General features: G+C 29.5%; 1 protein-coding gene across 1 annotated transcript in view; it reads right to left on the bottom strand.

The window, feature by feature from the left end:
* Positions 1-12,410, bottom strand: part of LOC118193918 (endothelin-converting enzyme 2-like) — a 44,863-nt gene extending 32,453 nt beyond the window's left edge. Inside the window, exons 1-7 of the mRNA XM_085814911.1 lie at positions 11,286-12,410; positions 9,933-9,995; positions 8,754-8,870; positions 6,953-7,039; positions 4,624-4,748; positions 4,434-4,537; positions 1,685-1,815 (exon numbers count right to left, since the gene is read on the bottom strand). Of these exons, the coding sequence (XP_085671037.1) occupies positions 1,685-1,815; positions 4,434-4,537; positions 4,624-4,748; positions 6,953-7,039; positions 8,754-8,870; positions 9,933-9,995; positions 11,286-12,032 (1,374 nt within the window). The 5' untranslated portion in view covers positions 12,033-12,410. The remainder of the gene's footprint in view (positions 1-1,684; positions 1,816-4,433; positions 4,538-4,623; positions 4,749-6,952; positions 7,040-8,753; positions 8,871-9,932; positions 9,996-11,285) is intronic.
* Between the last annotated feature and the right edge of the window lie 1,091 nt (positions 12,411-13,501).

The following is a 13,501-nucleotide window of genomic DNA, read 5'->3' as shown; positions in this document are numbered from 1 at the left end:
TATATATAACTTCATCTCAAAAAAGATGGCATCACTCTGAAACATTAAAAAAAAAAAAAGTAGACACATAACAGAGATTTTCAAAAATGTATTCAATACAGAATATAATCAAAATTTTTTATGTTGACAAAATAAAGTTGGTAGAGAAGTAAAAGACATAATTACATACCTTGATATGCATTAGCCTAATTTAAGCAGCAAAAAAATAAGTAATGTAAATTAACCACCATAAAAACAATTTTAGTTGAAAATATTATAGATTTACTAAATAGAAACACTAAAATCACATTTTAATTTACATATTAATATATCAGTACTTCTTTATTATAATAGGCCCCAACCATATTTGGCAATTTTAAATTTGTGCAAAGATCTCAGTTATAATTTTACAAAGCTCTTGAAGCACGAATGTAAAAATAAGCAACACAATATATAATAACAATAATACTTGCATGTCATTTCCTAAGAATATTTTTAAGAATCCTTATTATTATTATTGTTATTTTATTGCATGTAATAGTTCCAGTCGATTGCAGAACTTTCACACATACTAAGCTGTTTATTACACCATTTCATGAACATCAACTCCTCTGCTCAAGAATACATAAATCTAACAGCAGTAATGACTGGCAGCCTTGTTCTTTTTGCAATTTTTAACACTGCACCTTCAAATGGTTTCGTCATTAACATAAAGTTTCATGTTTCGGCCATTTTTGCACACTCATTCCACCTCATTACTTGGTAAATTAAAGATTGCTAATGTCATAATCAGAAAAAAAAAAAAAAAGAGAGAGAGAGAGAGAGAGAAAGAACATAATTTTAAATCCACAATGTAAACTCGAAAACCTCATAAAAAATGAATAATATAAAAATAAAAATGCAACATGGTGCTAATATAAGATTACATGGCAAAGTATAAGGCATGTAGCCAGATTTTGACAAGATATCTCAGTTGACTGGTAATTCAATCTTGGCGGCTGCCATAATAAAGAAGTACCAATATATAATGCATGCATTACTATTCATAAAATTGAAAACTTAAAAGAAGTTGGTGATATTTAACAGAAAATAAATAAATTCAACAGCAATGCAAAAATTTTAAGAAGCTTCATATACAACTAAATATCACTGCCCTTTGAATACCTAAAGCTACAATAGCTGAGAAATTAGATAACCTTTCTTAAAATTTAAATTAATTAATTTATTTTGGAAAAGGATTTTATATTACTGGCCTTTGAATACCAAAAGCTACAATAGCTGTGAAATTAAATAGTCTTAATTTTAATTAATTTATTTATTTGGGGAAGTCATAAATAACTAAAAATTTTTAAAATATAGTTTTTAGCAATATCTTCTTGTAGATATAGTACTAGAGTATGAAAGCACCCTTTTTGCTTTCATTAAGAGCTGAAAAATTAAACAGTATTTTAGCAGGATACCTAGTGCACAGAACAGTTGCTACCTTTCCAGCCAAAGTTAAATTAGTTCTCATTCAGATACAAATTTTATCTAATGGATTCAACTAAATACCTAGTTTGTATGTGTAATAGTAGATCCAGAGCAATCTTAGATTGCATTAAAGAAAACTTTTTTGATAACAGTAAGATTTACTACTCATTATTTCTCATTTATCCAATTTTTATTTTACTCATATACCTGCCATGTTTCTAGAAATACCACTTACTTCTTCATGAGAACTTCGGGGGAAATAATGTTCCACATACATAGCACCAATGGCATGACCTAAAAATTGACTAGTCACATCTATGCAGAATTCCCAGTTGTCCTGGTACTCCAGATTTAAATCTGTCACTCCTGAAAAAAAGGAAAGCAGAATTAAATACTTGGACTTTCGTACAGCAACCATTATATAAAACACTCAAATGCAGTTCTTAAACTGGCAGTCTGCAGGCAACATGCAATCGCTGAAGCAATTTTACATGGCCTGTGGCTATGTTTCTTGCAAATTAATTAGCATTATTATAAGAAGTTGAAGAAGAGGTTTCACACCTTAATGAAGTTCAATTTTACATTACTTTCATTACCAAAAATGAACATCAGTAATGCCCAGATAAAATATGAATGGAGGTAATTAATTTATATTATCATATAAATCTTATTCAAAGATATGAAGACACAAACTTGATTAACTTTTATTTGCACTTGTAAAATGATAAACACTCTCAGTTATCAATTTTTGCAATAACTACTCCATTTGGGAGAAAATTTATGTGTGAAGAAAAAAATCCACCCCCCATAATTGAAACCACTGAGCTTACAATTCATGACAAAGATACTTTCTAGTAATTTTTCTCTTAAGATACACTTTATCGAAATTAAAATGCCATGAGATGTTGTAGTGAGAATTAAAGACGTTTATTTATGTCTGTACGTGTGCATTTTTTCTGCATGAATCAAAAATATATAATAAATAAAAAGAAATAGGTTGTCTTTTGGAAGGGGGGTCCTACTTAGGAAGTTTTTATAATTTTTTCAAATTAAAAGTAAGTTATTTAGTGGCTTATCTGATATATTATAATTATTTGAAATAAATGTGAGGCTGAAATTTAATATTCAGCAGTCATATGCAATGTACCTAACAGAAATTTCTTACAGATACAAATCTTTAGATTTCAGACAAGAAACAAATTTAAATATAAATTTTTCTTTGTATGTGTCATTATTATGTTTATGTTTTAATTATTATTATGTTTTAATAAATATATAGTAAATAAAATTTAAAATTTAGTTAAAAGAATTTTCTTTTGTTTAAAAAAAGGGCGTCTTTTTATATTGTTAAATAAATATTGGGTGATAAACAGGAATAGAATTTGAAATAATGTGAATGCACATCAGCAGTAACCAGGAACAGAATTTGAAATGACATGAATTCACATCAGCGGTCTGGAATGTGTTAATAAAATATATTTCATGAATTCACGTCAGCAGTCTTAAATGTGTTAATAAAATATATTTCATGATATGCATAATATGACAATGTCATTTGTATGTAAAATGGCACACAATTATGTTAAAGATGATTAATAGCTATTACTCTTTTTATTCCAAGATACGATCCATGAAATGTCAATTAATGATTTTTTACTTTACTTTCAGAAGAAGCTACAATAAGTGAATTAATTTTTAAAAACTTCGATTAACACAGCAAATAAAAAAGAAACAAACACATACACTTTAAACACAAAAATTATATATCTGCCAATAATATCTGTCAAACTAAATAAATAAAATAATAAACAATTTACAGAATAGAAAGTGATTACTTACATCCCCTGACATACTGAGATGCGTATTTATAAATTATTTTTAAAAATTCAACTGCTTCTATACACTTAAGTCTTGTTTGCTGCTTGTGGCAACATTCTTGGGTTGCTCAATTTAGAAAAACATGTCGGAATAGATTTTCAGCAGCATTTCATACCTAATTTACTACAGTGATAGTTACTTTACGTCTATTCTCATCATTCAAGTTAACATACATTTAACAAATCATATAAATATTATATGCATTTAACAAATCATATTAATATTATATTATATTATATACATTTAACAAATCATTAATATAATCATTTAACATATATATTTAACAAATCTTATTAATATTATACATAATAATATATTATCATATACCGTATATACCCGCGTATAAGTCGATCCCCCCACTTCGACATAAAAAATTCGTAGAAAATAAAAAACCCACGTATAAGTCGACCCCCCACTTCCGAAATCGATCGATAAACTTCGGAAAAAAATTTTTTAAGTACTACATTTATTCAAAATCATCTGAGAAAAAAAAAATACCTTGGTAAATAAACAAAATCAAAATCCTTCAACGTCCGATTCATGGTCAGATTCGCCAAACATTTCATAGAACTCTTCTGTCGTCATTGGCTCGTCATCATACATATTTTCACTCTCGAACTCTGTATTGTTACAATCACTAGTAGAGCCTTCGTCGTCATTTTCACTTTCAAAAACAGCATCATCTTCCGTGCCGTCTAGTTCGTTGCTAATACAACATTTTTAAAATGATTTTATAATCATTTTAAAAATTTTATAATCATTTCAGAGGGTATTTCATTCCAAGCATCTTTAACCCACTGAGCAATTAATGTACTCTAGTTAAAGTATGAAACTCTGTGATTAGTTCGTCACATAATTTAAGTCATGAAATTACTTCAAGTAAGTGACTTATTTGATAAGTCGTCCAATTTGAGTGCAGGAAGAAAGCAACTGTATTATATAAAGAAATTTTTGAACGTCCGATTCTTTTAATTTTTTATGGCCCCGCATATAAGTCGACTCCCCCACTTTGAAGTCTCTTTTTTGTCCAAAATATCTCGACTTATACGCGGGTATATACGGTATTATATTGAGCATGCTTAATAATAAATATAAAAAGGAAATACCTTCAAAGGTTTGTTTAAAGTGATTTGCCACAAGTCTAAATTTTGAGGAGGAATGTGGAACGAATGTATGCATCAATCTCCACATGTAGTAATTGTTCAGCACACTATAATGAGAAAATCATGCAGAAAAATTATGTATTAGAAGAAAATTAGATAATTACTACTTAGCTATAAAAATATGCTCATTTACCTGTTATCAGTAGAAGATATTATTCTGGATACATCTCTAAAATAATTTTCAGATAATACTGCCACTTCAGTTTCTGGACCTACAACTCCTGGAAAATAACTCTGAAGCAGATCTGTCCACAGTATCTGTAAAAATAAATAATATATGAATAAAATATATCTAATATCATATTTCTAGCTACATTAAATTCATAGTAAATGTATATATATATATAAATACATGCAGGAAAGACACTGTTCTGTCGGTATTAAGAAATAAATAGTGATTTCTTAGAAAACATAATAATAAAGACATGAACAGCTCATGTACAGACAATCAGATTTAATGTATTTTACATTATTTGCATGCCCTGCACTTCCAAGCAGGTAACAATTTTTCTACATAAGTTAATGATTGACAAAATATAATGTAAAAGCTTTTCTAGTAAAGAATCGGGAATATAATTTTAGTATGTTTGCCATCTATTTACATTCGCAATAAGATGTAGTTTGCTAGTTTGATATCGTAAACGTTGGCAAATTTATGACATTGATTGCAAACTAAGCTTTTGGGAACCCCTCAGATTAAAATACATGGTATGTTTATTATTTTCAATGTTTTTCTTTGAATTTAGAACGTGATTTGGAGGTCCTTTCTGATTACAACTTGCACAGCCCTATTCACACTTTTTCAACTGTGTACTCCTCATACAACATAGAAATAGAACATCATCCATGTTCTCTTTCATGACTGTACATGATCTGGAACAAAACTGAGACTTACATGTTTGCACTTTTAAGAGAGTGTCTGACAACATACAGCAGCATAATACCAGACATAGTTTTAAACCATAGCTGGCTTGCTCCAAAAAAACTAGAAGGATATACTTTTATTATTCTTTTTTTACAATGCTTCAGTACTCAAAAAAAAAAAAAAAAAACTGTTTGGAAAATTATGTGGTTAGAGTTGACTTTAGGGTACCCCTTGTATTATTGCGAAGTTGTTGTTTCATTTATGGTCACCTGAGTAGTTGAATGTTATGGAAACTCTATTATTATCAAACATTACAGTTATGGAAATCCTATTATGACGTAATCGGTTGCATTATTTCGGGAAATTTTCAATCATGGGATGTTTTGTAAGGGTTTTTGTGGTTGTACATTGGTTAGAAAGTACATTGCTTGTTTCATTGTTTAGACAGTAGGATGGCTGAATGTAGTAAGGTTAATTTGAAGTTTCTGCACGATTTAGAATGAAAGGAGAAAAGTGTATTAATTGACTGGTGTGTAAATGAAGATTTACTTAGTAGCCATTTTCTGGACAGTCGGGAACTACGCAGGATATTTTTGACTCAATATCCATTTCAAAAATATCAATTTGATAAAATTGACTTCAATATTTTTGTGAATTTATGTGGCGACTCTGATATATAGATTCTAGCTCAGATAATTTTAGGAAGATTTTGGATGCTGATAAGAAATTGTGTGCCACAGACTGAAGATGAAGGAATTTCTAAATAAGGTAAGTGGATATTTGCTTTGTGTATTGCTTAAATGCATAACAGGTTTTTCCTTTTTTATGTTATTTCATTGTTGGTTTAAAATGTAGTTTATTGAGATTATGTATTTTTTGTTTGCCTCTACTGTAGAATTGGGCACTCCTTTGACTTTTTAAGTGAAAACTTATCGATGTGTATGTGGATGTGCAATTCTCTGATGTTTTTTTAAGTGAAAATAGATCAAAGTGTACATGGATAAAGTCAAGTGAAAATAGGTCAGTGTGTATATGGATAGCAAGTTTGTGCAATTCTTTGTCTTGTTATTTTGGCTTTGTGTAGCAGTGATTTTTAGTGTAAAAATTGCCGCTACGCAAGGCAAAATAACAAGTCAAAGAATCGCACAAACTCAGTATCCATGTAATGCCAAAATTTGCCAAGTTTCACTAAGGAGTACCCTAAAATATACTTTTACCAATTATGTCTCAGATAAAAATTGCAGTCAAAATTTTAACCTTTGTGCAGAATGTCTGGAATTAATACCAGAGCCATTTATGATAAGTATTACATGCACAAGCCAGAACTCGTATGATTTAAACCTTACATTCATGGATCTTCACCCTAAAATCTGACAGAAAATCAATGAAGCTACTTTGAAACAATGAGTTGAATGGCATTTGACCAATCTGGTTAAATAAGAAAAAAAAAAAAAAAAAGGAGAGGAAAATTACTAAAAAGAGTAGATGAAAACTGATGGTGCTTACATACACAAACTGATAGTCATGTCAGATATAATTGCATTAATTTTTCATTCTAAAAAAAAATCACAAGCTATTAACAGAAACATATACTTACACTTGTGGAAAGACGATCAAGTTCATTCACTGTTAAAGTAACATACAAATCTTTGGTATTCCTCAGAACTTCTGGATCAGGAGTAACCTAAAATTTTATTTAATTCAGCAGTAAAAGGCTATTAATATATAAATATCCTTAATTTCAGTATAGCACACATATTAAAGCAGTTTTTAACAATAGCAATCACGTACATAATACAGCAATTAAAATTAAGGTACTTTTCCGTTTTGCCGGCACAAACGATAAAGTCGCCAATAATGGTACAACTGATGCCAAACGGAATATCTTTGCTGGTAACCTTTTACGCTTCATTTTCAAAACAAGTCGCAACCTTTTCTTATTAGATAGATTGTTTCTTTCAATACTGGCATACAATTGCGTAGAATGTTTACAAGATAGTTAAATTTTATGCCCTAAGCCCATTCGCGGTAATTAAGTCAATTAGAATGCAATCACACGGCTCACGCGATGGTGAAAATATAGAAAAGGCAAAATCAAAGATTAAATTCACCCATTCTAATGAGAATGCACTAGCGAAGTAAAGCACTGCGGTTTTACATAATTTCTGTATTCTATAATTCTGTTTTTCTATTCGTACGAATTGAAATAATTCTCACATTTAAACTTGTATTCCAAATTAAGATTTAACTTGAAATTAATGTAGATAATTACTGAGAGAATTAGATTTTTGTAGCATAATTTACGTGAGATGAGATCGCTTGGGGTCACGTGATACGAACTGGCGAATCAAGATGTTGAACCATGAAAGCATAGTAAATTCTTAAATTAATGTCTTTTTATAAATTTATTGTCTTTATTTATCGGCTTTTTACAAAATTTTAAACCATATTAAAATGTTTATGCCTTCAAAATAAAAAATTCTTAGAACTAACATTTTTTATGTGTATACTGTATGCTGTCGCCAACAAAGTCTGCTTGGCGAGATTTGCGCCGGTGAAACAGAAAAGTACCAAATTAATTACAAGTTGTATAAATGGGTAAAAATTAAACCAGCACAATAAATATCATTTGTACACAAAGGTAAAAATTCAACCAATAAAAAATTATAATTAAAATTAATTCACTTTACCATATTGTTTATGACATTACTTAATTTTACCATACTGTCAACTAATAAAATAATTAATAGAAATAAAGGAAACTCAAGAATATTAACGTATTCTGGGTAGTTATGTGCTATAAGAATAATAAAAACTAATCAATAAAAAAAGGCCTCTGATATGACTATTTAACAATCATATCCAATGAAATCTACCTCTAATAGAAAACTGTCATCATCATCATCATTATTATTATTATTATTATTTTACATATTTGTAAAATATTTTCTGCAAAAAAAACTCTTTCAAAAAGTTATTAAAATATAAATTCTCTATTCTGAATTAAAATAACATGGTGAACAATGATTATTGGAAGTGTTAAGGGAACAAGATTTAGCATAACATCCATAAATTTGCAGAACTAGTTTCAAAGGTTTAAACAAAAAAACTTTCTTCTTCAGTTGCAGAAATGTTTTTGTTTGATATGCTTTTGTCAATGTTTAAACCTTCGAAACTAGTCCTGCAGATTAATGATTATGCTGATTCTTGCTGTTTAACTAACACCTCCAATAATTATAAATTATCTATCCTGAATTTTAATATCTCATTATCTACAAATTTTAAGAAAAGTATAATTTAATTCACTTTAAACACAAAAAATTTTTAAATATTAAAAAAGATATAATTTACTAAAAATTATAATTTAGCTAAAAGATATAAAATTTTATAAAACACACCTCAGCTAATCGTTTCTCATAATGGAAAATTTCTTCCGCAAATCTGTTTGCATCATGCAGTGCGACTCCCATTTCTTGTATTGTATTCTTAATGAAGTCTTTATAAGCTCTTACAAACTGAAAAATGTATAAAATAAAATTAATTTACAAATATTTTCATAACATTAGATTACACTATTTTAGTTTCTAAAAAATTTAAACAGAACAAAACAGTCAGAAAAGAACAAATCTCTCAATCTCAAAGCAATGCATTAGCCCAGGGATTAAATTAGGGTCCATGATAAACTATGATCAAATGATTATGCAAAGCTCCAGGGGTCAGTAACAGGTCCGCAAGTGATTTTCCAAACTAAAATTTTCTTTGTTATTTAAACTTCTTACAAAAAAATTATAAAAATACCATGGTTCTTATAAAAGGGTTAGGAATACAGCAAAGTCCTAAAATTCCCTTCAGAATCACTGCTTTATATTATGAGTAATTTGAAGCTTATAGTTGCCATACGTATTACCACTAATAAATTTCATAACCCAACTTTTTGCAAAAATGTTTGTAACATTTTACCAGCAGTTTATTTTTATTGCAATAACAAAAGTTTTTAATGAATAAGTCAAGAAAATGTGAATATAATGAGTAGTTTGTCTGACTTTAAAAACAAAAAGAAATGAACTTCAAATTTTTTTAAACTTTTTTCTTTCTTACTTCATTAAATATCATCCTATATAACTGTTTTTTCTAATTATAAAGGACCCCCTCCCCCCCCAAAAAAAAAAAAAAAAAAAAAATTAAAAAAAAAAAAAAACTATAAACAAATGTTTTTCTTTTCTAGTTCTGCTGACAAATTTCACAATTATATTATCTCAAATTGAAATTTATGAAAAGAAACATATGAGCTTGTTTAGATATTTTTACTATAAATTGCATAAAATTTTTAAATGTCTTTCAAATATAAACTGTAATATAGATAGAAAAACAAATATAAACTGAAAAATTAAGATCAAATTCTGATTATCTATGACATATGACAAAAACTGCTAAAAAATAAGTCTTGCATACTTCTAGTTTTCATTTCATTTGTAGTACTATTTTAATGTGTGATCAATTAAAACAACCATAATGTACTTATGCTAAGAAACAAATTTAAATTATAAAATGATATATAAAATTATGAATACAATTACCATGTCATCATGTGGTTTGAAATAGTATTTGGGGCTAGGAAGGCCAAGTCCACCTGGAACAAGCTAAAAAAGAAATGTTCATAAATTATTAGATAATTATAAAATTAAAGAATTATTTTATATTAAAAACACAACTTTAAAATTTGAAAAATACATGAGCAGGTATATTTTTTTAAGTCTTACTTTCTTTCAAATATCAACAAAATATAGTGTTAATATGTAATTTATAATGGGAATTCAAATTTACACATAACGGAATTTTACAGTGAAATTCAAGCAAATAAAGTTAAAAAGCTTACATGAAACACAAAATAATATTAATTTGTGTATCTCCTAGATAAATCTATAAAAATATTAGATGAGGAAAATGCCATAATATTAAAAAAGAAAATGACTAAAGCAATACATGTTCTGGTTTAACTGAAATTTATGAGAAAAATGCAGCAAAATTAATAATTGAAAAACACTTTGAGACAACGTACAGGAAAGAAGGAACTAGGATCACTGGCGACCTAATTCATATGCCAAAATGGTAATCAGAATGATTTCCCATTATTTCAAAAGTTTTTTATTTGCAAGATTCTGCAGCAATTTCGTTTAGCTGAGTTTTGAAATATCGGCTGCTGTTTTGAGCAAGGGATATTTTTACCTGAATCAATCATTTAAATGCAAAAATTGCAGCAGATGCATATGATAAATGCATGTGAATATGATAACCATAAGCATATCAAAAGAATTAGTTTATTTCCCATTATTTTCTTACAAATTCAGAGTCTAATACACTAACAACTAACACTGATGCTATTATGTTGGAAGGCCTTACTTTAACAAAATACTACTACCCCATATCTTGAGAATTTAACATATATATATATATATATATTAAAATATAGCATTTTCTCATTTTAAATTATGTAAAGCTTCATATTAAGTCATGAAAGGCTGATTCTGATTTTAAAAAAAGGAAGCTTTAAAAACTATATATTAATAAAAGAGAAAAAAAAAACTTGCATGAACTTGGCTGCTATGAAAAAACATCCAATTCACAGAAAATTACATAAATAATACTATAATCATTAATAAAATTACAGTAAGCATGCTGATGAATAGTTATTAAGCTTTATTTAAAGAAATATCTTTCTGTATATATATATCAAGTATTCAAGAAGTTCACAATAAAAACTCCTTTTTTGAGATCTGAATCGCATTTTAGGGGGCAATTCCAAACATCCTACATCAGATTAAGAAGGCATTACCTGGTTTCTAAATTAGTGAACCGTCTTTGAATATAATTAAAAATTGTTACGACACAAGCATGCAGCTCAATGTTCCAAAAAAAAATTAATCACTTACTTTGATGATATTCCGAACTGGATCGATATCATCAGCTTCAACCAATAATTTAAAAAACGCAGAAACACCAAACGTGACATGCAGCTTTTTGAGAACATCCTGGCGACTCCAGTGCCCACCAGGCGAATCGTTAATAACGGCCCATCCACCAATTTCATGAATAGCTTGCTTTATTTTTTCTGGTACCCAATATTCAATATCCTTCAAGTTACGGCAAGATGTGTAGAAATTTTTCACTTTAAACTGATGACTTGTAGGATCAGAATCATGAGGTACCAAATCGATTATGTGCCGGACGCGACTATAAATTTCTTCTTTCAGTTGGTCAGAGACAGAATATGATCCACGGTTTTTTGGTAGAGGATTTCGAGCCATCCATCCATTGCAACTATAGTCCCAGAAATCATCGCAAGGATCAACTAACGCATCGGATCGAGAAACAACAGCAGCAGCTGTATTTAAACATTCAAAAGTTCTGCATTCATTTTTCTCTGGGCATTTATAGGTACCCAACTGCACAGATAAAATTATCACAATTAAAAACAGGATGAACAATATTATACATAACAACACAATGATAACATGGTACTTATTGGAAGCAAATTTTTTGGCTCTGCCTCTCAGGTCGTCCAATCGCGACTGTTTAGGGTTCAATTCCGAGTCTTTATCGTGTTCATTATTTTCCATCCATTTGTCGTTCTCTTTCGGCTCCGTTTTTTCTTCATCACCACCTTTATTATTATGCATGTCAGTTGCTGTCCGAAAAAAAAAGCACTACAAAATAAGTTCACTTTTACAAAGTCCCTTAATACTGTATCTAGGAGCAGCAGTACAACGCAATCAACACAAGTGGTTATATCACTGCAGCAAAACAAACACTTTTCGAGAGAAGACACGCTCCGCTACCCAGTATTTGAACGATAAAACACAACTCCTTTTAGAATATCCATTCTGATACTGTTGTAACGTGCGATCATACAAGCACATTCACTTTGAATATCTTATTCGACTAGCACGAAGTAATACCGTTAATTATTACAGATTTTAAAAGTTAACCTCCCGCTCCTCTATCAGCAACAGGTCGCCGAGTTTGCTTCGCATCGGCAGCAGCGACGGAAACAATTCCAGCAGGAAAAATGAGTTCAGACAGCCGCGTGTTGCAAGGTTACCGTAATATAGGGTGCCATATTTGGCACAAAATCGTGTTTGTGCGATGAATTAAATTTCGAAAAACGCTGCTATTTTTTTTCCTCCCCTTATAAGTGATGAGTAATAAACACTCGTATTTCGCGTCGTTTCGTAGAAAAGGTTTCACGCGCTTTTTAGGCTGCTTTAAAAACTACGAAATCAAACTTACACTGACAATCATCTGTTTATTAGATTGCCAGATTAACTCGAAAAAAAATTAAAGCTTTCTTTAGTTTTAAGAAAATAGTTGCTTTATTTACGACCTCAATTTCTTATCAACTTAGCAGAATAATCAATAATGACAGTATTAACTATATGAGATTTTCTCCCTACTCCGCAATTGTGTGGCTATTCGCTTATCAAAAAATTAATTTTCAAGTATATTTAAATTCATGTATTCACATAGCTTATTCGTAGCAGATAGATAAGGTTATTTTCACTACTATTCATCAGCGGTCTCAGCTTGAAAATGACAGTAATTTATTTATTATTTTTAGTGTTGGATTGGATTAGAATGCTTAGATTAGGGCAAAATACTTAAGGTAAAGGATGCTTTCGCGATTTCAAATTAAATTGCCTTATATCAGGGCCAGCTCGATATTTGATTGGCCTCACTTACATCCACGTTGCATGTGAGGAGAACCACGAAAATGCCTAACAGGCAATCCATTCACCAGAATCTGAATTTGAATCCAGCTTCCAATGTTTAGTAGTCTTATTCATTCAACCATTAGCGGATACTATTTCGGATGTTATAAAAATATAAGCAGCTAGATGTGCGTAAAGTAATTTAAATTACTGATATCATAGAAAGTACATTTATATACTTTCAATATAGCATTTTTCTATAAAAACCCAATTTTGTGAAAATAATTCCGAAATATGAGCCTCCCCTTCCCCTCTAGCTAGAATTTTATATTTTAGAGATAAGCAAGGCTGCTTTCATGGGACCAGATTAGAGCTGTTCATACAACGAACGGAATCGGTAAATCTGCTTTCTACACAGAATTAAACAATTTAATTTTAGA

This window comes from Stegodyphus dumicola, chromosome 4 (assembly GCF_044657685.1).
Source record: "Stegodyphus dumicola isolate Sdum_Otavi_A_Nest chromosome 4, ASM4465768v1".
NCBI lineage: Eukaryota > Metazoa > Arthropoda > Arachnida > Araneae > Eresidae > Stegodyphus > Stegodyphus dumicola.
Note: the sequence above shows the minus strand (reverse complement) of the source record. Positions and strands in the feature narration are given on the sequence as shown.